Source organism: Coffea arabica, chromosome 2e (assembly GCF_036785885.1).
Source record: "Coffea arabica cultivar ET-39 chromosome 2e, Coffea Arabica ET-39 HiFi, whole genome shotgun sequence".
Lineage (NCBI taxonomy): Eukaryota > Viridiplantae > Streptophyta > Magnoliopsida > Gentianales > Rubiaceae > Coffea > Coffea arabica.
The window spans coordinates 11,880,459-11,905,856 of NC_092313.1; the positions used below are offsets into that span (position 1 = coordinate 11,880,459).

A 25,398-nucleotide genomic window follows, 5' to 3' on the forward strand; every position below is an offset into this window, starting at 1 on the left:
GGAATTGCAAATAATAAAAAATGAAGTTCAAATAACATTTTCTTAAGTAAGCAGTGGCTCCACTTATATTGGAGTTTGGTTTGAAATTTATTAATGAGAGGGTAAATAAAAAGAAAACATTGCCAAACTTAGTAAAAGTAAAAAAGTAAATGATAATATTTTATCTTTTAACATAGTAATCCTAAGTAAAAGGGCAAAATTAAATAGAAAACAAAAAGGAAATAATGTCGTGGATTTAAAAAATCAAGAATAGTACCATTCATGAAATCCAAATTATGAAATCACTAAATAAAAAACAAAGTACTACTAGCCTTTTAATGTGGAACTTTTTTTTTGAAATATTCATTTTTGATAAAAAAATAATGATAATAACAACATCAATTCTACCAATTTTTTTTTTAAAAGTAACATTATAGTTTAAGAGAGAGATATAGAACATTCAACCCTAAAATACTACTTAATTTGTATACATCTGGCCCAAATTTGACATTAGACTTGAATAAGAGTACAAAGCCCAAACACTATGGATAACTTTTGGTATTATTAATTATTTTATGTATTCTTATTGCTGTCTTCATGTGTAAATATGTATTTGCTATGTTAAATATATATATATATATATTGATTGTAGTACTTGAGGATATTATAGATATTATCAGTTTTTCATTTCCATTTTTAGATGCTAATAATTGCAACCATTGTAATCAATTTTCAATTTTATATTTTCATTATAATAGGTAAAGTTAAATATATTGGGTAGCAGGGATATGAATTTAGAGGTTAGGTATAGGGGGGGAGGGAGGGAAGAAAATGGTGAGGAGTTGAAAAGTGGCAGAAAAGGTTGAAGAAGAAATATGGGTTAGAAGTATGGGTGGAGAAGGAGAGAAGAAGAATGGGGATTGCAGGGATATGACAGAGATGACAAAAAAAAAAAAAAATAATAGAAAGAGTGGTACCATGATAGAAGATATGAAAGTCGTAGGAGACATTTGATGACTAGCTGACGGATAAGAGAAGAGGGAAATGATAGTGATTTTTAATAATTTTGAGAACTCTAAAAACACATATTACCGAAATTTTTTTTAAAATATACGTTAAAATTTATGAAAAATGCTAATCTAAATGCAGTCAACAATTTTAGGGGCACAAGATAGAAGAAAGATTTTTTTTTTTTCTAAAAATAAATTTGGTTATAATTTATTTTTTTATATTATAAGTTTTGATATATGGATATAACATAATATGTTTTGTCGGATATTGATAAATTGACTTTTTTTTTAGAAAACTCTTCTTACCTTACCACCCAACCTAACCCTCTCCTTAAATGCGTTAACAATTCTTTTATCATGTAAATCATTATAGATTAATTTTGTTTTCAAAATATTAAGCATACACTTCTTTAAAATTTTTAGTATATATATATATATTATTCTATACCACAATATATAAATATATATAATATTATTTTGATTTGAAATATAATCCCGTGCATAGCACGGGTCAAAATACTAGTTCCAAAAACTCCCAAACAAAAAAAAAATCTAAAAAGATATCTTGCGTTATCCATTTAAGAATCCCCTAGAATTTGGAGTTAACAGGTGGGCCGGTGGGATATTGGTAAAGTTTTTTTTTTTTTAAAATTAAAAAATGGTTTTTTTTTCTTTTAATCTTTTATTTCACATTTACATTTTTTTCAACTGGATAGATCAATTTTTTGACCTGAAGGACCAGCCTCTAAATAAACTATTTAGGGACCATGTAATTTAACCATAAAAGTTTAAGCATTAAACAGAAATTTAACAAAATAATTTAGAGACCATGTGGTTAATTTGACAATATTCTTTTTTTTTTCTTCCGAAACGATAGAGGAGTTAATTTGACAATATTCAAAACAGCAAAACTCCAGAGCTCGATCCTAATGATTGTTACTTTGTCCCCAATTTCTTCCGCCTCAAAAACGCGGTAACACAGAAACAAAACTCTTCAATCTTTCATACATCCCCATCCGGCCATCCCCCAGCAGTTTAGGCTTTAGACACCCAACATCTCCCCTCAAAATATGGAAACGAAAGCTTCCCATCGAGAAGATCTATCATCAGCACAAGCAGTATTGATGGGAGCTTTAGCTCCTGGGGTCAATGTCAGTACAACGTTCCCAGTTCATCGTCTCCTTATAATTTCCCAAATCCTAAAATTCAGTTCCCATTTGTCTAATTGGTTTTCTGATTTCAGGGTCCCACTTGGAATACACTAAAGATTGCATTTTTTATGCTGGGTGTAAGTCTGGTTGCTATGCTAGGCTTAGCATTCTCCTCTAGTGACTCTACATTGACCCTCCATGTTGCTGTTTTTGTTTTTCTGACTGGAACCCTTTTCTTTCTTTTAAGCAGGTAGCTTAATTGATCCTTCTACTTAAAACCCTTTATTTTCTTTCACTTATTCTTTTTTCCTTTTATTTGGTTGTTTGTCTGGTTATTTATGCATTTAAATTATATATATATCTAATTATAAGGCATGAATTTGTACATAGTCGACAGTTGGGAGTAAGAATAGCATATGATACGAATTTGGTGGACTTTCTATGATTACCTATCCAATGTGAACTCATCATGAAGTGGTACAAATTTGTCGCAGAGTTGCTTATTCCTCTCGTTCAGCTGGAGATTGAATGAGTAGTGAATTAATAATTTCTGGTTGAGATACTTGGAAAAAAAATGTTGAATGTAAACTCAATATGAAGCAAAGAAATTCTAAATCTCTCATGTTAGCCTATACTTGATGATACATGCTCTTATGCAAATTTTGCCACCAACTGCATACCTTGCTTGTATATATAAAGCTTAGGACACCTATTCTAGGTTTTTCTCTCTTTTTTATCTTTTTGTAAATACTTTTTGGCTGAGTGGTTGTGTTTCTATTGTTCAAAGTGAAACTTAGTGAGTTGTAGCTGCGGCTTGTGAAAGTATTGACGTGAAAGGTAAACCTTAGTCATGAGACCACTACCATTGAAGGTTGGCAAAGACTTATGGATATGGAACACTACCCCTCCCTATAAGCATCGTAAAGTTTGGTGCAACTCTAAGGTTGTGATAGCTTTGTATAATTGTGGTGGCGAGGCAATGCCATGATTTTTCTGCCCTCCCCTCTCACAAAGTGTCTTGCTGGAAAGCTCTCACAAGAGCAAGCATAAATGGTATTCCTGTAAGAGATGTGGTGCATGTAAACATATTTTTATTTAGTCCATAAAGTAGAGGTGATGCACGATCATGTGAACATTCCAAGTGATTTTCAAATTTCATAGGCTTTGGGAAAGTTAAACTGATAAAATTTTTTGGTTCGTTGCTTGACCCTAGATTGATTTAATTCATGGATTATTGTAAGTAGTCATATCCTACTAAACATTTTCTTGCCTCAATCTGGAGAAGATACAACTTAAATTCGTTTTGGTACTAAACCATTCTTTGCCCAGAATATAAAGAAGACACAAGCTAAGTTCCTCTTGGGAGCACATGTTATATTACTTTAGGAAACCATAGATAAAGTCTGCTGTCCTACTTGCAAGTGCATTTGGCCTTCCTGAAGATTGTTGCTTTTAGAATAAATCATGTAAGACAGATTGAACTCAAGTTCTAAGCTTCTATAACTAAGGTCTTTGAGCTTAAAAATTGTGGTAATCTTTTCCATCTCATATAAAATGTATGTGTATGAATGTGCAATGGAATCATGGCGAAGAAAATTGAATTCATCTTAGGGTAATCTATGATTCTATATGAAAGGGCTGTTTTGGTTTTGACAGCTCACATGTAAAGGGTAGTGAGTGAGGAGCATTTTGGCGTGAAAAGGACAGGGCAGAAACAGTTGCTTTATAAGAATGATGGCTTTCAGACATAAACATTGGCCAGGGATCTAAAGTAAGGAATTTTTGCAAGCAACACCAACAGAATATGTTATATTGCAAATGTTTGCGGTGTCTTTTGAATGGCTTTTACTCGTGCACTGCATGTGAGAAATGATGGGCCTGAAGGAGAAATAAAGGAATATGACCGAAGTGCAAAAAGGATTAACCATTGATTGCTTTTTAGTCGGGGTTTTATTTTGATGAACAATCAAGGTTGTGATGTAACAGAAACTAAATATTAAGAGCTAAGATGAAAATAGTGCTAAACCTTGGGCCAGGTTTAATGTAATAACCCCTTTTATTTATCTGTGCTCCTCTTTGACAAATCCTATGTGGACTTTTTTCTTATTGACTATGTTTTTCAAGTTTGGCAAACGGTGATAATAATCTTTTTTCTGGTGACTTTTATCCTTTGGCTGTTCTGGATTTCCAGTTGATTTATGTTAATACTAAATTAGTCAAGTAGAATTGGATCTATGCTCCAAATGTTTTTTTTTTACTTGAAAGTTTTCTTGTCTGTATTCATATACCTATTCATTCTGCAGCTTTCTTGCACAGACTGGTCTGGTTTCAGTGGAGCATCAAATGCAAGAAATAGGTTTGGCACCCAAAAGTTTTGGGGATGTTAAAAATGATAAGAGTAATTGACATCCAAATAAAAAATATTTACAAGTGATACATGTATGATTTCTGAAAAGAGAAACCCCTAAATGGCTAACTGGCATCTGCAAGGAGGTAGGAGGAGGAAGGGGAAAGACCAAGCATCCTTGGTCAATCATTGCTTCTGTGCTGATCTTCATTTACGATGGAGAAGTGTCAGTCTTCCTTCTGCTCCTTCTCCTTTGATTTACTCTTTCTGGACTTTATGAAGCAGAAACATGAGCAGCAGGGAAATTGCAACAAGAACTTCATGCCTTATCTTTTCTGGATGATGGCAATGTTCATAATACCAAAATGTATAGGGTGTTACAACCCTGTTTTCTCTTTTTATTTGCTCTTGGATTCTATTCTGTCCTTGAAAAGATGCAGATGCCTAGCTTTTTTGTCGAGTGAGTGATGCATCTTTATCTTTATGTTGTATGTACGTGTCTTCTAAACGCTCTAATGCCTTGTGAAAGAAAAGGTTCTTTTTCAGAATTCCAGAAAAGAGAGTTACATTTCATTGTTTAAATAATTTTGCTTAGTTGATTGGACTAAGCATAATGATCATAGTATTGTATACCAATATTTGTTCCTGTATTTTTTTGGATAGGTAGTTTTTAACCCTTAAAGGTGCACGAAGGATGGAATAACTTTGCCTTGCCGCTCAAAGTAATGTGATCTTTAGCAGAGATGGTTTTCACTTTGTAACTTCCTTGCCATCCGGTAAGTGCCTTGCCTAGCTATTAATATTAAATTACTCTCCTGGTCAAATTCTTTACTGTTCTCTGCCCCTTTCACCCAGCCTGCTGCGACCTCAAAACATTGAGGTTTCAACCGTTTGATAATTCATGCCAATCAAAGTCCCAATTGTCCAAGGCTCCAATCCCAATACGAACCATATTAATTTCCTATGAATTTTCATTTTGCCTTTTAATCCACAATTCTACTAAAAAACAAATATACCCATCACAATGTAATTGCCAATATTACAGCACTTTCTGGACCTCTCGTTTGCACTCCATCTTCTGAGCTGCCCAACCCTTCGCTCCCCCTTCCCCCCACAGCGCTTTCTGGAGTGGCTATCCGTTAACAAGTGCTGGCTAAAATTTCCAAACCAAATTTATAATGCTCATCTATAATAACATTTTGTAAAATGACTTCTTATTCCTTACTACAGCCAAATTGGTCTGAAGACTCATTTAATTGGCAATTTTTCTTTGAACAGGCTCTCAGAATCCATAACTCTGATCTAAATGGAATGGACATTTTTTTAACAAAAAGAAAAAAGAAAAAGATCTAAAGGGACAGAATTTTTTTTTTAATTTTTTAAAAGAAAATTAAAGACCAAGTTTTCCATCTCTGATCCTGTGAGCTTTGTCCAACTTAAATGAGATGATGCAAGACGTAAAAAATCAAGCCATTGCAACTTTCGAGTTTAAGTAGCAAACTTAAAGTTTAGTTCAAACAAAAAAGATTGTGTAAAATGAAAAAAAAAATTGGACCGATAATGATGATTAAGATCTCGAAAGTGCATATTTTTTGGTTAGCTTTTAATTCAGATATTTGGTAAAGTTAAGCATTTTGTCATAGGATTTAGATAAATAGTCTATTTCAAAGGAATATAATTAGTGCCTAAAGTTAAGCTTTTCCTAGTTGTAGGAATTGGCTATGTAGTCTACTTGATTGTGATTGAGACTGTACATATGAAAATATGTACGTATGCCTAAAGTTATGTAGAAGTGTCTTATCACTAAGGATATGAAAAAGTAACTCAAAAGAACTAACACGTGGATCAGTGAAATTTAGAAATTAGAGTAGAAATCTTTTCGTAATTATGAAAACTTCATCGGAGCCTAGATAGAAGTCTAGTCCAGCTCACTTGCCACGTATCTGGTTCTGCCTTGGAACACAATTGTTTCATAGTGTGAAAACTGCAAAATAGAATTCAAGCTTGATTGAGATCGATTGAACTCGATTAAGCTTGATTTGGTCAAATTTGAGTTCGAACTTGAGTAACGTAAAATAAACTCGAGCTCAACTTTGAAGAATTTGACGAGTTCAAATTACTCAAGATCGATTCGACCTGATAACAGTTCTTCTATGTCTAATCCAGCTTACTTACCAAGTTTGTTGTTCTGCCTGGGAACATACTTGCAATCTTGTTTCATGGTGTAAAAAGCTGGAAAATAGAATTCGAACTCTTACCTTTTCTTTATGGATTTTTTTTTTTTTTTGGCGCTGCTGATGCTGTGAGTTGATTCCTTGGTGTCTGTTTTTCCTTTGGTTAATGCATCGAGGACAAATGCAGTTTCACTAAACTGCCCTATTTCGTTTCGAAATGGCCTCAATTTTATATCTAACTCTTTACATTTGTCCATCAACAAATAATTTTTGTCTTTGTCCTTCCCTTTTTCCCTTTCTTTCGTCCACCACCCCAGGATAATATTAGAAGCCAAAATTTCATTTAAAAAGAAAAGCAAAATGACTGGGGGAAAAAAAAAAGAAACAAAAAGAGGCGGGCTTATTTTTAATATATCATAGGTTTAGAACGCAAGTCAAATTTCCAAACGTTCTTCAAAAGGTCAAAAATACCCCTGTGAGCGAGATACGTGGCATAAATTAGTTTGGTTGGCACAGGCAAGAATACAATGCACCACAGTACACAATAACTACTATAGCCTGGCCGTACCATAAATAGGACCCACAACAAAATCCATCCTCGTCCTTCCAACAAAATCCATCGTCGTCCTTCCACCGTCCCAGTATTTCCTTTGTCTGCTTTCGCGGAAGAAGTGGGGGATGAAACAAAAGCCCAAAAACACGAGGGACAAAAACAAGCCAATTTCTTGCCAGATAGTAAAATCAAGCCAAATTCTTTTTTCCTCTTCGACTCTCACCGACAAATATTGCTATGAAAATCCAAAACTCCACTACTCTTTTTTCTTCTTCTTCTTGGTCTCTTCTCTCTCTTACTCAAACCATATTTTGTTTCTTTCTTCTTTTTTTCTCTTTCAGTTCAACTTTTGCATGGCTCTCTGTCCATAACTCCCTTCTCGGTACACTGGTACATTACTGCTCCACCGCAACCCACTATTTTCCCTCACCGCTCACCCACACACACACACACACACACATTTTGTATCTGGCAAGAACTCAAAGCGGTTTTAAGCAGTTTCTTTTCAAGTTGTAGCTTCTCTTTTCTTTTCTTAAATATTTTTCTTATGAAGAGTCCAAGATTATCAACTCTGGAAAACCCACGTTTTTTTTCCTTTTCTTTTTCTTGCAGTGAAGGGGTAGTTATTTATCATCTTGATCATGGCGGATTGGAATCCTCAGAAAGTGTAACTTTCCCTCTTTTCTTGTTTTTTTCAGAATAATTGGTTCATCTCACTTTCCCTATTCTCTTGTTTTATTGATTACAGCTGGAATTGTTCTGACATACCTCATGTTTTTTTTTTTTTTAATATTTTGTTTCCACTTTTTTTTTGGGCAGTCTTGATAAGTATGTTCATGACTACATGATCAAAAAGAACATGCATGAGGCTGCTGAGATATTTGTCCAGGAGGATAACCTTGGTGAACATGCAGTTGGTATGTGTTCAGCATACTATACATTCCAATCTCTTAGTTCTAATAGATGCATTTATGTCTTATCAAATGATTCCTTACCATACTTGCCATTTTTAAAAAATTTTCCTTGTTTTATTATTATTTTTTAATTTTTCCTCTTTGTGTGGGTATGCAATATTAGCTTAATTGGACAATCTTGATAATTCATGTGTTGCATGATCAATCTGATGATATATTTTGGTTGTCTTAATATCAACTATTTTCTTTGTCATAATAATTGATGTAGTGACATAAGGTAATCATGCATCTTATAAGTAGTTGATGAAATCTATCCCTTTACTTGATTTTTCAATACATATGTTATCCATCTTGAGTTAAATGGCTATTTATATTAATATGTCATTTGTAAAGCAAGTAGTTAATGCTAATCCAAATTTTTTTCCTTGGGGAAATGTCTCAGCTATTGATTGTCCTGAGGGGTTTTTGAAAGAATGGTGGTCTTTATTTTGGGACATATACTGTTCTAGGCTTTCACAGGCCAATGAAGTTGGTGCAGCGGAACCTTCTCCAGAGGTATTGTCTACTGAATCTTTAATGGTCATTTTAGCTGTATTATTGGTTGCAAAGTTCATTATCGCATGCATTCCATGTAAATCTCAGGATATAGTGCCACCAACCGGGAATGTGCTACAAAATATCCCTCCTATCATGCCAAGGCCTATTATGCTGAGGCCACCAGTGAGTCAACAAACAGCTAGGAACAAGCAGCAAAACCCCTTTGCTTCATTGCCAAGGCCGCAATTGATTCAGCAGGCCCTGAATTCAATGCAAACAACCTTCCCTCTTCTGTCAAGGCCGGAAATGATCCAGCAGCCCGTGAATGCAATGCAAACACCCTTTCCTATGCTGCCAAGGCTGGAAATGATCCATCAGGCCATGAATGCAATGCAAACAACCTTTCCTATACTGCCAAGGGCAGAAACAATTCAGCAGGCCATGGACACAATACAAACATCCTTTCCCATACTGCCAAGGCCAGAAATGATTCAGCAGGCCATGAATGTAATGCAAACAACCCGTCCTATACTGCCAAGGCCAGAAATCAATCAACAGGTCGTGAGTGCGATACCAATGTCAAAGCTAGATTTCTCTTCAAATTTTGCTGTCGGTCGAGGATTTGGTATGCACCGTGGAGAAATGCCAACTTTATTCTCAAAAATGTACGACCAAGAGTATCTGAAGTGTTCTTTTACAGATTTAACTGCTAATTTCCAGCTTCTTGAAGTTGAAAATATGACTCAAATGCTTCCATCTTCGAGCAACTTCAGGTACATTCAACGAAAGCAGTATGATAAAATTAACTTGTCTTCAAATAAATTCCCATCTGTTGGATTAGATAGTCCTGTCTTATCATTTATTGATAGTATACCTTGACTCTCCCCATCTCTCAGTTTTCAGCTGATTGAAGTATATGAAAACTTTTGCTTATTTTTATTCAAGAATAGACATTGGAAATAGTGATAATTGTTAGCGCTAAACCTTTTTGTGTTTACTGGGCATTTATCACTTGGCCAAAGAGTCAACTTTCATATCTTTATGGGCAACTACTAGGCCCCTAGCTGTTCAATGCACGCAAATTGCATGTCTGAAGTAGTTGCTCATAATTGGTTGTAACTTGAGCTCCTGAATAGTGATGGGATGTGCATTTTTTAGCCCTGTGGATTCATAAAATCCCAAATGATTAAGATTTACTTTTATATCTTAAATGTGTTTTTATATTTTCTCCAACCAATATTGATGTCTTTCAGCCGACAGCACCAAATTCCAGAGGAGATTCAGAGGCAAAAGATGTTTGAGAATATTCAACCACAGTTTGCCAGAGTATGCTTATGTTTATGTTGATAATAAGAGCATCTGCTTTCCTAAAACTAAATTCAAGATAACAAAGGCTTACCCTTTCGCAGGATGATGGACATGGTTTAAATCTTGAAACATCCAAAGATGCTGTCCCAGTACCTCAAGGAGCACCTCAGGCTGCAGTGCAAGAAAGAGAAGTTTTTGACGCTGGTGAGTTTTCTTCCTGCTTTCAGATCTTTTCGAAATTAATTTCACTTATATTGCAATTAGTTTTCTGCATCTTATACATGTTAGATTATGACAATGAATCACCGTACATTCTAATATTGAAAAATTTATGCATACAAAATAACTGCTTTAAAGCTGGAGCAGCACTAACTTTGAAGTATTCTTGCGTGATGACTTGTTTCAAACATAAGATCATGATGGTTTAATTGAATTGCAAATATTATATCAATAACTGTAGACTGAAGCCACCATTCTTCAGATATTTTCATAACTAGTATGTTTAGTATGCTTACACTATGAGATAACGAGTCAGATATGCAATATGGCAAATACATCTTCTTTCCTCTCTTTTGTCCTTTATCAATTTTCAGAATTCCTTTTAAAAATTGTATCACATTTTAAGTCAAGAAGCCTTAACCACATTATTTGGAAGCAACAACATGCATCTTCTTTCTATATTTAGTTCATTGTTTGGCTTATTTATTCATAAATGACCAGTTAAAATTCCATTTGTCACACTGTTCAAATTCATCCAATGGTCTACCTTTACTTTAAATGGGTGAAATTAATTCTCTGTGTCAAACTAGGTGCAAATGATATTAACATTTTTAATGCATTTTCCTTCTAATCTGCTTCATACGTTTTGAAAATATTTCATTTTGTTTAAGATTCAAGCCATCTACTTGTCTATTTTTGTTCTCTGTGTATTGCTTCTAAGACTTCTTTCACTGACCAGAGCATACCATGATAGAAGTTTCGTGGAGATCTCATCACCACATTTTGGAATATTCCTAGGGCATCATATCTTGTCACATTCCTACTGCACCCATCTATTAAACAAAATTACGTGGAATGATTTGATATGGTACCAAAGGATCTTAAGGTATTGTGGATAAGAATTTGGAATTAGCTTAGCCTGGTTTTGAGCCAGTGGTGACCATGTCAAAAATTAATATAAGTTCCACCGAGGCAAGAGAGCGCCTATCAGTCTTGTTCTGTAATATAGTTGTGTAACCAAAAGTAACTTGGTCAAAGTCTGGCGGATAAGAGATCTATTTTTATGTAGAGAAGGAATAATGGGGACAGGATTCTGTATGTCTTAAATGCACTTTTCATGGATATTGGTAAGTCAGGGCAATTAGCTAAAAATTATAGTCTGATTAATCAAGTGGTTTGCTTTCTGGGTCAAAAACAGTAGCAGAATGTGATAGATACTCCTTCGCTGCTGTTCCATTAGGATCTGCAACCAACTCCAATGCCAGCTTTAGCTCTAGCTGTTGAACTTAGTGACCTCTGTCTGATCTAATTGATGGCATGGAGAAGGTTATACTATAACTTTGAGTTAAGCTAGAGAATGCTTGTAACTATTTTGCATGCTACTATAGATTGTTTGCAATTGGGATAGAAGACATTATACTAACTATTAAGCATTAGTTGTCTGTTATGATATCTTACAAAGTTATGAGACAATTTGCTTTCAACATTTCTATGGATGTTTGCTGTTATAATCTTGTGGAATGCATTTCATCAGAAGTCAGCCTATATGCATGCGAGAAGTTGCAATGTGACTTTGTTTCGGACGGGAAACTTGTCAAACTCTCTCCTCTTTTTCAACCCAATGCTCGTAGGAAGACGGTAAACATCTGGTGCTTCTTGGAAAATGTTATTAAGCTTCAGTGGAAGCAAGTAGTTTATGGTACATCAATGTTTATGATGATAATCTCGTGCGCCAGATATTGTGAAGCGGATATAGGAAGAATGGACAGTATAGTATTCCTATACCTCTTATTTCTTGACACTGTTCTTGAGCATCGGAAACCTTTAAGAAGTATCCAAACTTTGAAATCATAACCTATAGTTATTGATATGAAGAAATCTCTCTTGCAAGCCCTGAGAAAATTCAGCATGTTTACCCTCTTGTTTCCTTAGAACTGCATTACCTGCTCTCAAATACCCATAAGGTTGTACCTGCTCCAACCTTAGGTTCAATATCTTTGGACAGGCATATCTTTGATGCATTAGGTATGCAGATAAGCAAAAATGCCAAATCCCTTTTGAAGATCCTTTAAGGGTTCAGCATAGTCCGATCTTATGAAAATTTTGTTCCTTTTTTGGAGCCTGATCCTAAAAAACTTAATCATACTTTGGCCTATCTTTTCTAGTATTGTATTCATTGTATTACATGGTTGTCATGTCAGTGAATATTCCAACCTTTTAAGGAGCAACCGAACATATAAAGCATCTGATGCTATTCGGCTTTCCTAAAAAGCTGAGCTGCTAGATTCTGGAAAAAGTTAAGTCATGTCTAACATGAATGGGAATATCTTCTTCAAAACTCTGAAAATATTTCTAGGCCATCTTCCGACAATCGACCTTTTTTGAGCCTTCAAAGGGAATGGCAAAATTAAGGCATACTGAAATTCTTTTCAAGCTTAGTTTTGTAGATCATTAAGTTTGATTATTAGATGATTCCTTCCATTAATATGTGTTCCTACGTCTTTGCACAAAGAAAAAGGAAGTATTATCATGAGTTTAGCAACAAATATCTTGAAAACTGTCTACTAAGGCAATAGGAGATCCATTAGTCAAATATCCTACCATCAATGCATGTGCCTACATTTTAGTATAAAGAAAAATGAAGTACCATCAAAAGAATAGACAAAGATCATGTAAAATTTCTACTAGGGAAACCCGAAATCCAATAATAGCTCTCCTTTACAAGATTGGAGGACAAAGAAAAATGCCTAAATATAGAAACTCCAAATGCTATCTATGTTGTATTGTCATCTCTCAAAGAAACTTAAAACCACTTACCTCAAATCTACTAGTTTACAATGCTTTCTCTTAAGAATTCAAATCTTCTTTCTTCTATCCATTCAATTAGACTAGAACTCACAAAATGGACTTGCTCTTACAAGATTGTTTGTCATGCCTTGGACGTAGCAGACCAACTAGCATGACTCATGCCATTTTATCCTTAACCATAACAACTTTACCTCGTCCTCACCCATTTATATACTAAACTAACAATCATACTTGCCTTCACTCATATGTCATGCTAAGTTAACTTGTCAACCAATTTGCAATCAATTGCAAACACGGTGCTGTATGTAGGATGAATGGACTAATCATAAAGTGTCCAGGGCTACTAGGTTGAAATCTTGATCTCAATCATCCAATTGTCTCCAACAGACAGACATGCTTCTATAGTCAAAATTACTTTTTCACTTCTTTCTCGTAGCTTAATGGTTTATAGGTTCTTGACATGATTTTTTCTGTCAAAGACCCAAAAATTGATATGGTTATCCCTATTGCTTGAACGCTGACAAATCTTGGAGGGATCAAGGGACATAACATGGTCCTCCAAAAGGCAAACATGAGTACTTCTTGCTTCCTTAAAAGTAAAGGGCATTTTTATTTGGTGTTAGCTTGCAAAATTGCTACTTTTGAAAGGGTGACTAGTTTTTTGCATTGTGTCTAACATGTGAAAGGTAGGCTCACAAGAAATCCACTACGCGACTCCTCGAATGACTTATATTGGTGTTCTTGCATTAAATTTGTAGCAAAAGTGGACTCCCCACTTTTACTTGTTCAGTCTTCGAATGACTTCATTTACTATTCTTGGATCCAGCACAGTTCATGTTCTTTTCACATAGAAAGCTACTTCCCATGGTACCTCCGCCAAAAGGGCAAAACATGCTTTTTCCTTTGCATTGAGAGTAATGGACGAACTCATACTTGTAATTTCCATGGTACCTTTCTACCAAATGAAATAGCATGTTTTGCCCCTTGAGAGAAGATATGACTGAGAGGGTAAGTGCTAGATCCTTTTGACTAAATTAATTAGAACTTTTCTATTTCTATCACTAACTAGTATAAACTCACGCTAATGGTCTTCTCTTGTGTGAGCAGTAGACTCTTTAGATCCAGTCATGGCTGCTCGGTAGTTCATGGCAGGAATTGGTACAGAGCCGGAGCTCTGGTACCATGTAAACTTTAAAAAGGAAAAGGAAATAAACAAAACTCTGCTTTTCTTTATTTTCCCACACACCGAATATGCCTACAAGGTAGGTATTTATAGGACAACCCTATCACAGTTCTGCCACAACTTAAGGTAATAGAACCATGATTTTAGGGATTACGTAATCAACTCATATCCTATCTTTTATTTTAGTTAATCTATTCAAACTTGATTGATCATAAGCAATAAAATCCCATAATCATGGGAGATAATATCTCTCATAATCATGGGAGATAATATCTTCAACAGTTTTAGATGGATAGAATTAACAATCATATTTTCAGTAGGGGATGCCAAAAATATAAATCATGTGGTGTGGATCACATTTTATTCCAAGATTTTGAATTTTTCAGCCTTACTAGATGGGGTAGATTAGTGTTTGAGTGCTATGGCTTTTGTTGATTGTTTGTTGGATACCTTTCAATTGCAGAAGTTAATCAATGTACATGATGATCTTTCCGATTTAGTGATAAACACAAAAAATATGATTTATAGGAAGCATTGTGGTAGAACTTCACAAAATTTGGAAAGATCTAGAGAATTATAATGATTATTATTACATTGTATGAATTTCCACAAAAACAAAAAACAAATTAGTGGCTGTGGGCAACTATTAGCTTTAAATTGTATTTACATATCATAGGAAGATTTGCATATAAAATGAAGGGTGAACATACTTTTGTGTTGGTTTTCATATCATAGTTCCCCAGTAGTGGCTTATCTTTTGTCTTTGGGCAAAAAACCTCAGCGGCCATTAAACTATTGGTCAGATCATGTTTTGGCCATCAAATTATTTTTTGTCAATAATTGACCACCAAACAACTTAATCAGTAAACACGCGACCATTTGATCGATAATTGCTATTAATATATGAAATTAGCACTACACGTGGCAAAGTAAGGGGCAATTTTGTCCAGCAACTATGTGTTTCCCCCGCAACTACAAACTCCTCAAAACTGTGGAGTTGCCACTGACCACAAACTCCTCCAGGTCACAACTCCCCCATTCTCCTCGACCGTAGAGCGCAAGGCCATCTCCACTACCAAAATGGCCCCAGACTCGCCTCCGAGGTCCCTGAGCGTAGCCTGCTCGGCGGGCATGGTGAACTGATCATTCTCGAGCTTTCTCAAAACTGTGGAGGAATCAATTGTGGTAAAGGGCACCCTCTCGAGCAAGCAAATAGCGACCATGGACCTGACAAGGGAAAAGGGCCCAACGGCGTCGTCAATGAGAAACTTGTCGGCGTCGGAGTTAGGGACCTGAGAGAGAGTTGGAATGCAAGGGGACAATTTGGAAGGTTGAGGTTGTTCGGGTTGGGAAGGGGAGAAAAGGGGCGGGAGTTGAAGGAAGAGATAGCTTTGAGAGAGAGGTTGCGAGAGGAGACGAGGTCAAGGACTAAGTTTTGGAGAGAGGCGATGAGGTGTAGCTGAGCATTGTGTAAGGCCTCCACACAGGATTCTAGCTGCTGTCAGACCTGTTTGACGGCAATCATGGAGTCCTTGCTGCTGCCTTCAGATGGCGTCTCCATGTTATGTTTTTCCTTTTCTCTTTTCTTTCTTCCAATCCTAAGGTGAAATTGCAATAATATGGAGATTGGGCTTAATTAAGGCGTTTGTGGCAGCTCCTGCGTAGTTGGTGGACAAAATTGCCCCTGTGCTTTGCCACGTGTGGTGTTAATTTCACATAGTAATAGCAATTATCGATCAAATGGTCACATGTTTACTGATTAAGTTGTTTGGTGGTCAATTATTGACGAAAAATAGTTTGATGGTCAAAACATGATCTGATCAATAGTTTAATGGCCGCTGAGGTTTTTTGCCCTTTGTCTTTTTGTACAACATGAAAGTTTAATTTCATCCATACAAGAAGTCCTGCTTGATACAAGAAACAGATCTCCTTTTCATGCATCATGTGCATTTCACTTCAATATAGTACACAATGTTCTCTACATCACCGAGAAATGTGGTTACCATTATGATATATCCCATTTCCTGTGGGTAAAAATGTTTATCTATATTTGAGTTCCTATTGTGGTCAATGCTTGATTGTACTAACTCTAATCTTGGACCTCCAGGGAAGGGCAAATCAGTCCAACAGATTCCTGTTCACGATCATCTTTTGAGAGTAAGTGACATGATAGGTTTTTACCCTTAAATGGCTTTAGTTTAAGTTGCACAGTTTAATTTAGCTGTTGCATTCACTGGTTAATTACAATTTTTGATCTTTTACCAGGGTGTTGGCTCATTTTCTCCTGGCAGGAGGCAACCATACTTATCAACTGTACCACTGCCAAACCAACAGCAACAAACTCCAGCATTTGGAGCCCACTATCAACAATATCATTTAGCTAAACCAGAAGTGCAGAACTCCGGAAGACTGACATTACCTGTTTCAGGAAGTTTTTGCAATCTGCCTAGTCGCATGATAATTGATTTTGACTTGGGGAAGGTTTTACAAGTAAGATGAAGCAAGCGAACTCTTAGGTTTATACAATAGCTTAAAAGTATGAGGTGTTTTATTTAGTCATTGGTGTCTTTGGCATCCGTGATTTTCAGATTCTGGAATTGATATTTTTTTATTACCCTTAAAAAAGAATCTTTTGAAGATCATTTTCAGCAGAAATTTCAGGGCAAATTATGGATTTCTTTTCGCATTCAGTTTTATGGAGATGTTTCACAGCTAGTTGAAACATATGAGGCTGAGAGCCCTATATACTTCTGCTGACCTTCAGTGAACTCTAGAAGTGCAAAATCTAGATCCTTCTCCTGTATTTGACTTGAAAACGAGTACTTTATTTGCACTTTCTTTCCCAATCCTCTTGGCTGATTGTTATTTTGATTAAAGTCTTGGGGAGTGTTTTTTCTCCATGGGAATTGTTGACAAAGGACATTATTTTCTCAGAAGTAGAATGTTGGAATTGTTAATTGGAAATTTTACTAAATTTATCCTTAATGATATAGAATGCCTTACCAGAAGTCAGCCATAATTTATGCACTTTGTCTTGTTCAGTTTAGTCAATTCTACTTCTTTCAGAATTGCCAACAACAAGTTTTGAGTTGTATTTATGAACAGGTGACCAGAATTTTCATTTGTTATATCTGATAGAAAAGGTGCTGGAGTTGATCAGTTGAATTGAGCCATTATGATAAGTGAACTCGGGTTTTGGCTGGATATCAAATCATATTGCTTGATATAGAGGTGCATTATGGAGATTCTATGTCTTGCTGTATGTCTTTGATCAAGATTAAAGCAGTTTCTTTTGCCATGGCTGTAGGATGATGATGGTAATATTTAGCAGCATTAATGTGGGTGGTACTTCTCTGACAGTTGCCAAGCATACCTTCTTATAGGGACCATCCTCAGATTCACCCTCCTCAAGTTTTAGATTCCTGGGACAAAAGAACTTAAACTTGAAAAACCTTAACTCTTGAGCAATATGTGATGCCACTACAAATTTTATTGTCTTAAATCTTTGGAGAGAATAAATGGACATCTAGTAATGATGGATTGTAGGAAAATTTTGTTTTTAGCTAATATTATTGTTTTTGATGAACTGAGCATGGCATATCAGTAAGAGATTAATTTTCATTCTTAAACCTATTATTATGAAATTTGGATGCAATATGCATTTATAAAACTACCTTAATACCTATTTCATCTGATAAGAGAGCTTGATGGGCTTCTTTTACCCATGGTTAAGCCAATATACCAAAGTGATTCGCTTTCTAAATTTGATCTTCTACATGAAATTATGTAGTTATGGGCTTTTCTGTGATCAATAGCTGCCAGGTAATGCTCAAATTGGCAGTGGAACGGTAGTACAACAACGGGTTCCTGGGTTACAAATGGCCAAGGAAACATTAATCCCTGAGAAACAGCAAACTCCTGAACTAAAACGGCACAAGTCGAAAGAGGTTGGCTCTGGAGTAGTAGAACATGTTTAAGTCTTTTAAATTTCTCGGGTCTTTCTTTTTTCTCCTTCTGGCACAAAACATCATAGAATGTTAAGTAACATATTTTCAAATTTTGTTTTTGTTTGTCTTTCTAATACTACATACTTCTATTGCATCAGAGTGTCAAAAGCAGGAAGAATTCATCAAGTGTTCTGCCTGTTCCAAGCAACTTGGTATATTTCATTTATTCCCATGAAATGCAAATGTACATTTTTCTTTATCTTCTTTTTGGTTTTGGGAATTGGTAGAGAAACATATGAATTCTCCCACGATTTTCTTTATTTACTTCAATTGTGTTTTGCTTTTACTGGAATGTCTCATTATTTTGTTATGCTCTTGGTCTGACGTTTAAGACTTTTCTTCTCTTATGGTTTGCCCTTTGATACCCTTTATTGGCTCTCAAGTAAAACAAACTGTCACTTAGGCTCCAGGGATTTGCCTATGACTTTCAAACTGAATTTTTTCAATGTGCTGCAGGATGGAAGTAATGCAGAAGGGCAGAACACTATGGATGAGGACATCCAGCTCCACATTCCAGATGAGAACGACAATTGTAATGACCTGAGTACTGCACTCAGTACCTTTCAGCAAACTTCACCTGCACTGGACAAGAGTGCATGGAAAGGTTAGATAAATCATGTCCTTAGCAAACTGTCAGAAATGGTAGTTAACACATATAGGTTTGTTTCCTGATCCATCTCCTGTATGCAAAATGACTTAACATTTACCAATTTTAAAGATGCATACAATCTCTTAAGGCAAAGGTTTGACAACTAAGAACTTCAAATAACATTTTGTTGCACAAAACTGACTGCTATTGAAATTTATTCTCCGTCTTGTTTCCTTCCATAAATTCAAAATCCGAATAGCTGGAGTATTGCAAAATGTGTGTCAAGAAGAAGCCACTGAACAATTTCAGTGAACAACTTGAATTGTATGACTATGTTTAAGCAATCATAACACTACTATTTTTTAGGCTTCTCCTTTGGAGAATTTGGCAGCCTTCAATCTCCAAACAACAAGCTCCTGTCCTGTCACTTCACATCAACGGGAAGGTTGTTGGCTGGTGCAGGATATGAGAAGAAGGTTGTTTCTTAGTTTCCTTCAAGTTTAAATTCCAATAAAGTTCTCACATCTTCTTCTGTCTTGATCTTCTGGGTGGATTTGAACCAGATCCTCATATGGAACATGGAAACTTTGTCAGTTGATGTTATGGAAGGGCATTCTGACCTCATCACAGATATTCGATTCAGACCAAATTCAACAGTTTTTGCGACCTCATCTTTTGATAAATCTCTTCAAATTTGGGACGCATCAAAGGTGGATATGCACATGTTTGCTGTACATTGTCAGATAGTAGTATAATCCTTAGATGTCTTGTGTCTGAATGGAAAGACTTTGTTATAGTTCTTTTTCCTCTCTTCATGCTTTCTTAATTCTCTCTTCATGCCATTCTTTGTCAACTGCAATCTTTACTCTTTCTTTTGCTATTGAGTCCACAAAATGCATTACTAATGAATATTTTTACGTTATGCATATTCACAAAATGATATTTGCAGCCATCTATGGTGGGCCAGGAACATGATAGATATAGCCAAAAAAAAAACCTACATCAAACATCACTTTTACATCAAAAAGCTTCTTTATATCAAACATTAACTTTTGCATCAGTATTTTGTAATTTTATGCAATTACATACTATTTACAGTTCGAGTTGAACCTTATGACGTACATGGTCAAAGTAGGACTGAACCATGGCAATATGCATTTTCCCCCTCTAACAGTTGTGCTTTATTGGAGTTCTTGTTGTTCAGCAAACAACTGCTTACTTTATTCCATGTCTGCAAAATTTCTAGCCAACAAATCCTCCATCTAAGCTTGATGGTCATTCTAAACATGTGATGTCACTGGATTTCCATCCAAGGATGGGGGATGTTCTCTGTTCTTGTGATAGTAGCAACGAAATGCGGATATGGAATGTCACTAGACAAACATGTGTTCATACTTCTCAGGTGAGTCTAATAATCTTTTTTTGCTGATTTAGATCATTGAATGTTATTTTACTAGTTATGCATCTGCATTCTGTCGTTTTATGCTTATTAGTCCATCTAGTTTTTAAACAAAGCCTTGGTGGTGACCCCCCCCCTCTTTTGACTTTTGTTCTGTATAGTAGCTTTTTTGTGTGAAGCTGGCCAAACAAGTGGACATGAATAAAGATTGGCTAAAATATTCCTTATGATTATTCTTCTTGATATTGACCACATTTGTGATCTACCAGATGTGTGAACTTTTGTTGGATCTGGAAGCAGATTTTCCCAACTATTATGAAGAGTTACAGTAATTAGACTACACTAAAATAGATACTACTTAATCAAAGAACAAAACATCGATTACTCTATTTCTCAAACCTGATCATTTTGGTGTTATTCATAGCAACATCGACCTTGATCTTATTGAGATGATTTTTGAATTCTTACTGATCTGAATCCAGGGAGGTAGTAGACAAGTTAGGTTCCAGCCACAACGTGGGGACCTTTTAGCATCTGCTTCAGGAAACATCATCAATTTGATCGATGTTGAAACAAATAAAATCACTTACCAGTTTAAGGTAATAGATTAATACAGTGACTCATCTTCTCATACTTCTCCAAATGCATTGAGTTACTCCAAAATTGATTTTGTTCCTCTTATATCTAGGGACATGATAAAGATGTACGCTCATTATGTTGGGATAATGGTGGGACATATATAGCCTCTGTCAGTGAAGACAGTGCAAGAATATGGACAATCAACTTAGGTGGAAGGTGCATTTATCACCTGCACTGCACTGGTAATAAATATGAGTCGTGCACCTTTCATCCTGGGTATGCTCAATTAATGGTGATTGGAACTAACCAGGTGCAAACTGAAATCTTGTCTTATTAAATAGTAGAATTTTTTCTTGGCAAGATTTGATGTCATTTTGAATGGGGGTTTCCTCTAGTATGTGTATTCTCCTGGAGGATGTTTTTCTTCACTCCTTTTGATTTCATCTCAATGCCTCCAGGTAAGCAAGCAGTGCAATGTCACTTTCTTTGACAGTTGGAACAATGATAAAGATATTTAGCCATACTTGACTTGCTCTCTTTTGCCTTGGAAAACCATGTCCATTTTTTCGTCAAATTATATCTATTAAACCCCCTACTAAATCCTCACACAAAAACCAACCTGCTTATGTATATAACTTCAAAAGTAACAGCATTTTTTATGATTTTCCATTCACTAATGATGCTTTCAATTGGAAGTCCTTGGTCAGTTTTTCTTTATATTTTTCCAGAAGCTGCTTGACTGGGGTATTTATTTAGATACGACTTGGTACGTGAACAAAGTTTTTCATGTGATCTGCTTTGAGCAACCTCAAGGAAGGAAGTCGCTTCTGGTTTTCCATCTCATATGCCATTAAACTAATAATTTAGAAACTCTAATAGGTTGTAGGAATGATATGCTTAATTTATGTGTTTGGCATCTAAGGTATCTAAAAGCTCTGTAACTAGCCAACCTCTCCCAGAACCTCTGCATGAGAGGAACTAAAATTTAAGTCCCAAATTTTACAGGAACTTAGTGAACAGGAAATGAAGTGTAAAATTGCTGTTCTACAAGTTTGTAGGCATGAATACAGATAAAATGAGAGCTTACTGCTGTTACTAACAAGGTCCTTTTCCTTTGCCTAATGTTTTTGCCTAAGAAATAACGTTACTGATTTCAATATAATGGTCAAGACTCTTCTAAGATTTCTCTTGATGTCGAACCATCTCCATTCTCAATTATAGTGTTATTCAATCAATTGTTTGAAAAAGCCCAAAGACCTATTCCATTAGCCACAAGATATTACTGTTTTTCTGTTCATTGTTCTAAGTTTTGTGGTGTTATTTTCCCTAGATTTTCTGATCATAATCACTCTGAGAATTCTTGCAGAGACTGGAACTCTGGAGTCCAACTGATACCAATAAAACACAGTCGTATGATGCACATGATGACATAATTGCAGCATTAGCAGATTCACCGCATACAGAAACCATTGCCTCAGCAAGTCATGACAATTGGCTGAAGTTGTGGAAATGACCTTTAGTTTCTTTGTTTCTTTATCTTTTCTAGTATGTGATCATAAATGTGTTTACTGTGGATAATACCTAAAGGAGACAGCTTTGTTTACTAGGATCTGGGTGTAAATAGATCCATTGGTGCTGGTAAGATCATCAGGAACAAAATCTGAAGAGATATAGCACCAGGGAGAAGATCAGTTTAGGCGACAATAAGGCTGGGATTTGCCATGTTTTTGGAGATAGAACTTCCATTCTAAGGATGTAGTATGCACATATATAAAGTGTAAGTAATCAACCAATTTCTCAGCTGTATGTAAATGTTACTTGAATCCAGTCTTTGTGCTTTGCCATCTCAGCCTTCTTCTTCTGCAGTTTGCAATTTTCCTGGCTTCTTTATGTTTTCATTAAGAGAGTACATAGCTTTGGTCATTATGCTTTAAACCATTTGTTGTTTGAACTTCCATTTACTCTGTGTTGGTTTGCGAGAGTGCTTTGCTAATGAAAAACTGGTGCTACTTAGCGGAGTTTCTTGGCCATAACTAGATTTAGGTGTTCTAATGTTTCTGACCTCTAATAAGAAACGAAAATAGCTGCTAACTCCCGAAGAGACCTGCTACATTTGATGATGGATGATAAACCTTAAGGTGTCTTTTAAGTATCAGATGAGTCTATAGATATCTTCAGTATGAATTATAACCACTCTGCTAGTAACTGCTAACAATTGAAATTATTACTACTTCACCTATGAAGATGGCAAAACAAGAGTGCGTTGGATCAGTCGGAGCAACTCCGATTCTGTCAGGCATTTGTTCATGCAACTCCATGAGCTGTCTTGTTGATCTGTCTTGTTGGATACGAAGGACGGATTAGTATTTGCAGTACCCTTAGTTCCTTACGGCTGCCCCAACTCCCCATACCAGTTAATGGGCACTTGGCACCCTGTTGTAGTAGCAGAAAATTACCCTGTAATGAGTGAAAGATCACATTTGAAAAGATGTATTGATTGAATGAAAAATAATCAAATAATAAAATTTGTATTTATATCCAACAGAAACAAATCCCCTTTTTTTGATAAACACAAACCATACAATTTCCATGGGGCTTTGTCAAGAGTAGAAAATAAAAAGGTGCACCTGTTACCTATAGATTTGGCGACAACTTGGAAAGTGTATTTAGATTTTAGACTGAAATCCCTGTATTCTCACTTCCAGAGCTCTTCCATTGGGATACCGCGCTCTTCTGCAACTTCACTGAAATGCCTCATTTTCTGCACTGCTATAATTGTTGCTCTGGCATTATTGAGGGGACTTCTACTCCCAAGCTCCTTCCCAGAGGCATTCTGAACTCCTGCCATATCTAGAACAGCTCCTCCTGCAATGATCCCAGTGCCTGATGAAACAGGCCTAATCATCACTTTTGCTGCCCCATAATTTGCCTCAGATCTGCCATTTAATTGAATTTAAACATTAATTAATTTAATAGTATTCATTTGGCAGTGAAATCCAATGGATACTTGATAAGCATACTACGTAGCTTGCATTACTAGATGGTTCTGAAGCGGGCAAGATGAGGTTTTACAAGCCTAATGTATCTCTTTTAAGTTTTACTACTACATCCTACCTGTTTCAGTACTAAAGATGCAATACTTAAATATTTCCACAGCAGCAACATGTTATTTAACAAAGAATCCAACATTGTTTAACATTAAAAGAAACAAATCCAACACTAAAGAATATTTTTGACCCGTGAGGCATTGGCACAGTGATGATATTCTTTCTAGCATCCATAGCAGACTTTTTGATGGCATCCACAATTTCTCTAGCTTTGGCAACTCCAACTCCCAGTCTTCCCTTTTTATCCCCCACCACCACAACAGCCCTGAATCGCAACATTTTTCCGCCTTTAACCACTTTATCCATCCTCTTCAGCTGCACAACTCTCTCCTCAAACTCATCTTTGACGGGCCTTTTCTCCTAAAAAGTTCTCCCGAGCCCGTTCTTCTTTTGAAGCTTAAGAGTCGCCCATGACTCTTACGTCATTGCCAAGAAAACTCTCCCCGCTATAGGCTGGACCGTACAATTCTTCGTAGGCTTGGGCAATTTCTTCCTCTGATTCAAAGGGTTCTTGGTGGGACGAAGCCTTCTGGGCGTTCTGGAGGGTTGAAAGTAATGAGCATTTCCGGGTCTTCTTCTTCGTTGTCGTAAAAGGTTGTTTCGATATCCCGAGGAATGTTTCTCGCCTTTGATCATTGGTCCCTGTTTGTTAAGCTTCGAACGTTGGAAGAAGGGTGTCGAGGTTTAAAGGGATAGGAGGGAGGGAGACGTGTGTTGGGTGTGAAGGGAGAGGAAGGAGAAGGCAGAGAGAAGGGTTGTAGAGACGGCCATGATATGGATGGAGTCGGTTCGAAGTGATCGGTGATCAGGAGGACAGAATTTAACATTATTGTTTTATAACAAACTCCATCAGTAAAAATCTAGAGGAGGAGTAGAAAATAACCAGGGATGCGCCTAGTGTCTGCAACAAAACCCTAGATCGAACTAGACAAATGTGAACCAACCCACACCTGCTACAAGTAAAATGGCTTCTCCCTCTCCATCTTGATGGTCATGGCTTCAAGGTGAAAGAAAGGCTTGCTTAGATCAAAGTATGCAATCTCACTCCTCTCTTCTTCTGTTTGCACATTTTGATTTTGGTACGTGAGGATGCATGCATTCATCTTTCATTCCGAAGTCTAGCTTGTGTTTTTTATGTGACAGAGAATTTGGATTAATTTCACCTGCATGGCCGGTCTCATGCATCACATCAACATACAAACTAAAACATTCATATGCAACAAAAACACAACAATTTTTGTTCTGTCTTTAAAACGTGTATTTAAATTTTGATCTCATAATATCCCTCAATTCTACTTTATATGACAGATATAAATTAAATGATAACCTATTTTCTTGATTTTAAGAATTTTCATATTTATACCTACTTTTAGACATATTGTGATTTTAGACATCTACTAAAGATGGAATTTGTATTCATATTTTTTTCAAAAAAAAAAAAAAAAAAAGGATGTTGGACTGAATTGGATGGTATTAATTTTGCATCATTCGGATCAGTACATCTCATGCGGCATTGTGCGATGGCGTTTTGGTG

General features: G+C 36.0%; 1 protein-coding gene and 1 pseudogene across 7 annotated transcripts; one reads left to right on the forward strand and one right to left on the reverse strand.

Annotated features, from left to right (window-relative positions):
- Positions 1 to 1,779: 1,779 nt before the first annotated feature.
- Positions 1,780 to 22,606, forward strand: LOC113726034 (uncharacterized). 7 transcript variants are annotated; one of them, XM_072078940.1, is made up of 21 exons: positions 1,780 to 2,140; positions 2,233 to 2,390; positions 4,444 to 5,263; positions 7,827 to 7,881; positions 8,034 to 8,131; positions 8,571 to 8,683; positions 8,771 to 9,290; positions 9,366 to 9,438; positions 9,919 to 9,991; positions 10,075 to 10,177; positions 16,291 to 16,340; positions 16,449 to 16,673; positions 17,999 to 18,130; positions 18,289 to 18,342; positions 18,647 to 18,794; positions 19,146 to 19,255; positions 19,343 to 19,489; positions 20,026 to 20,181; positions 20,661 to 20,777; positions 20,867 to 21,067; positions 22,124 to 22,606. In XM_072078940.1, exons 4-21 carry the CDS (start codon positions 7,856 to 7,858, stop codon positions 22,268 to 22,270), a joined length of 2,493 nt encoding a protein of 830 aa, XP_071935041.1. In that variant the 5' UTR covers positions 1,780 to 2,140; positions 2,233 to 2,390; positions 4,444 to 5,263; positions 7,827 to 7,855; the 3' UTR covers positions 22,271 to 22,606. The 7 variants fall into 7 exon arrangements, with proteins under 7 accessions (XP_071935041.1, XP_071935038.1, XP_071935042.1 ...); XM_072078937.1 differs by having other exon boundaries at positions 8,771 to 9,438; XM_072078941.1 differs by lacking the exon at positions 17,999 to 18,130 and having other exon boundaries at positions 8,771 to 9,438.
- A 232-nt stretch (positions 22,607 to 22,838) lies between these two features.
- Positions 22,839 to 24,863, reverse strand: LOC113726035 (small ribosomal subunit protein uS5c-like; annotated as a pseudogene).
- Positions 24,864 to 25,398: the final 535 nt, after the last annotated feature.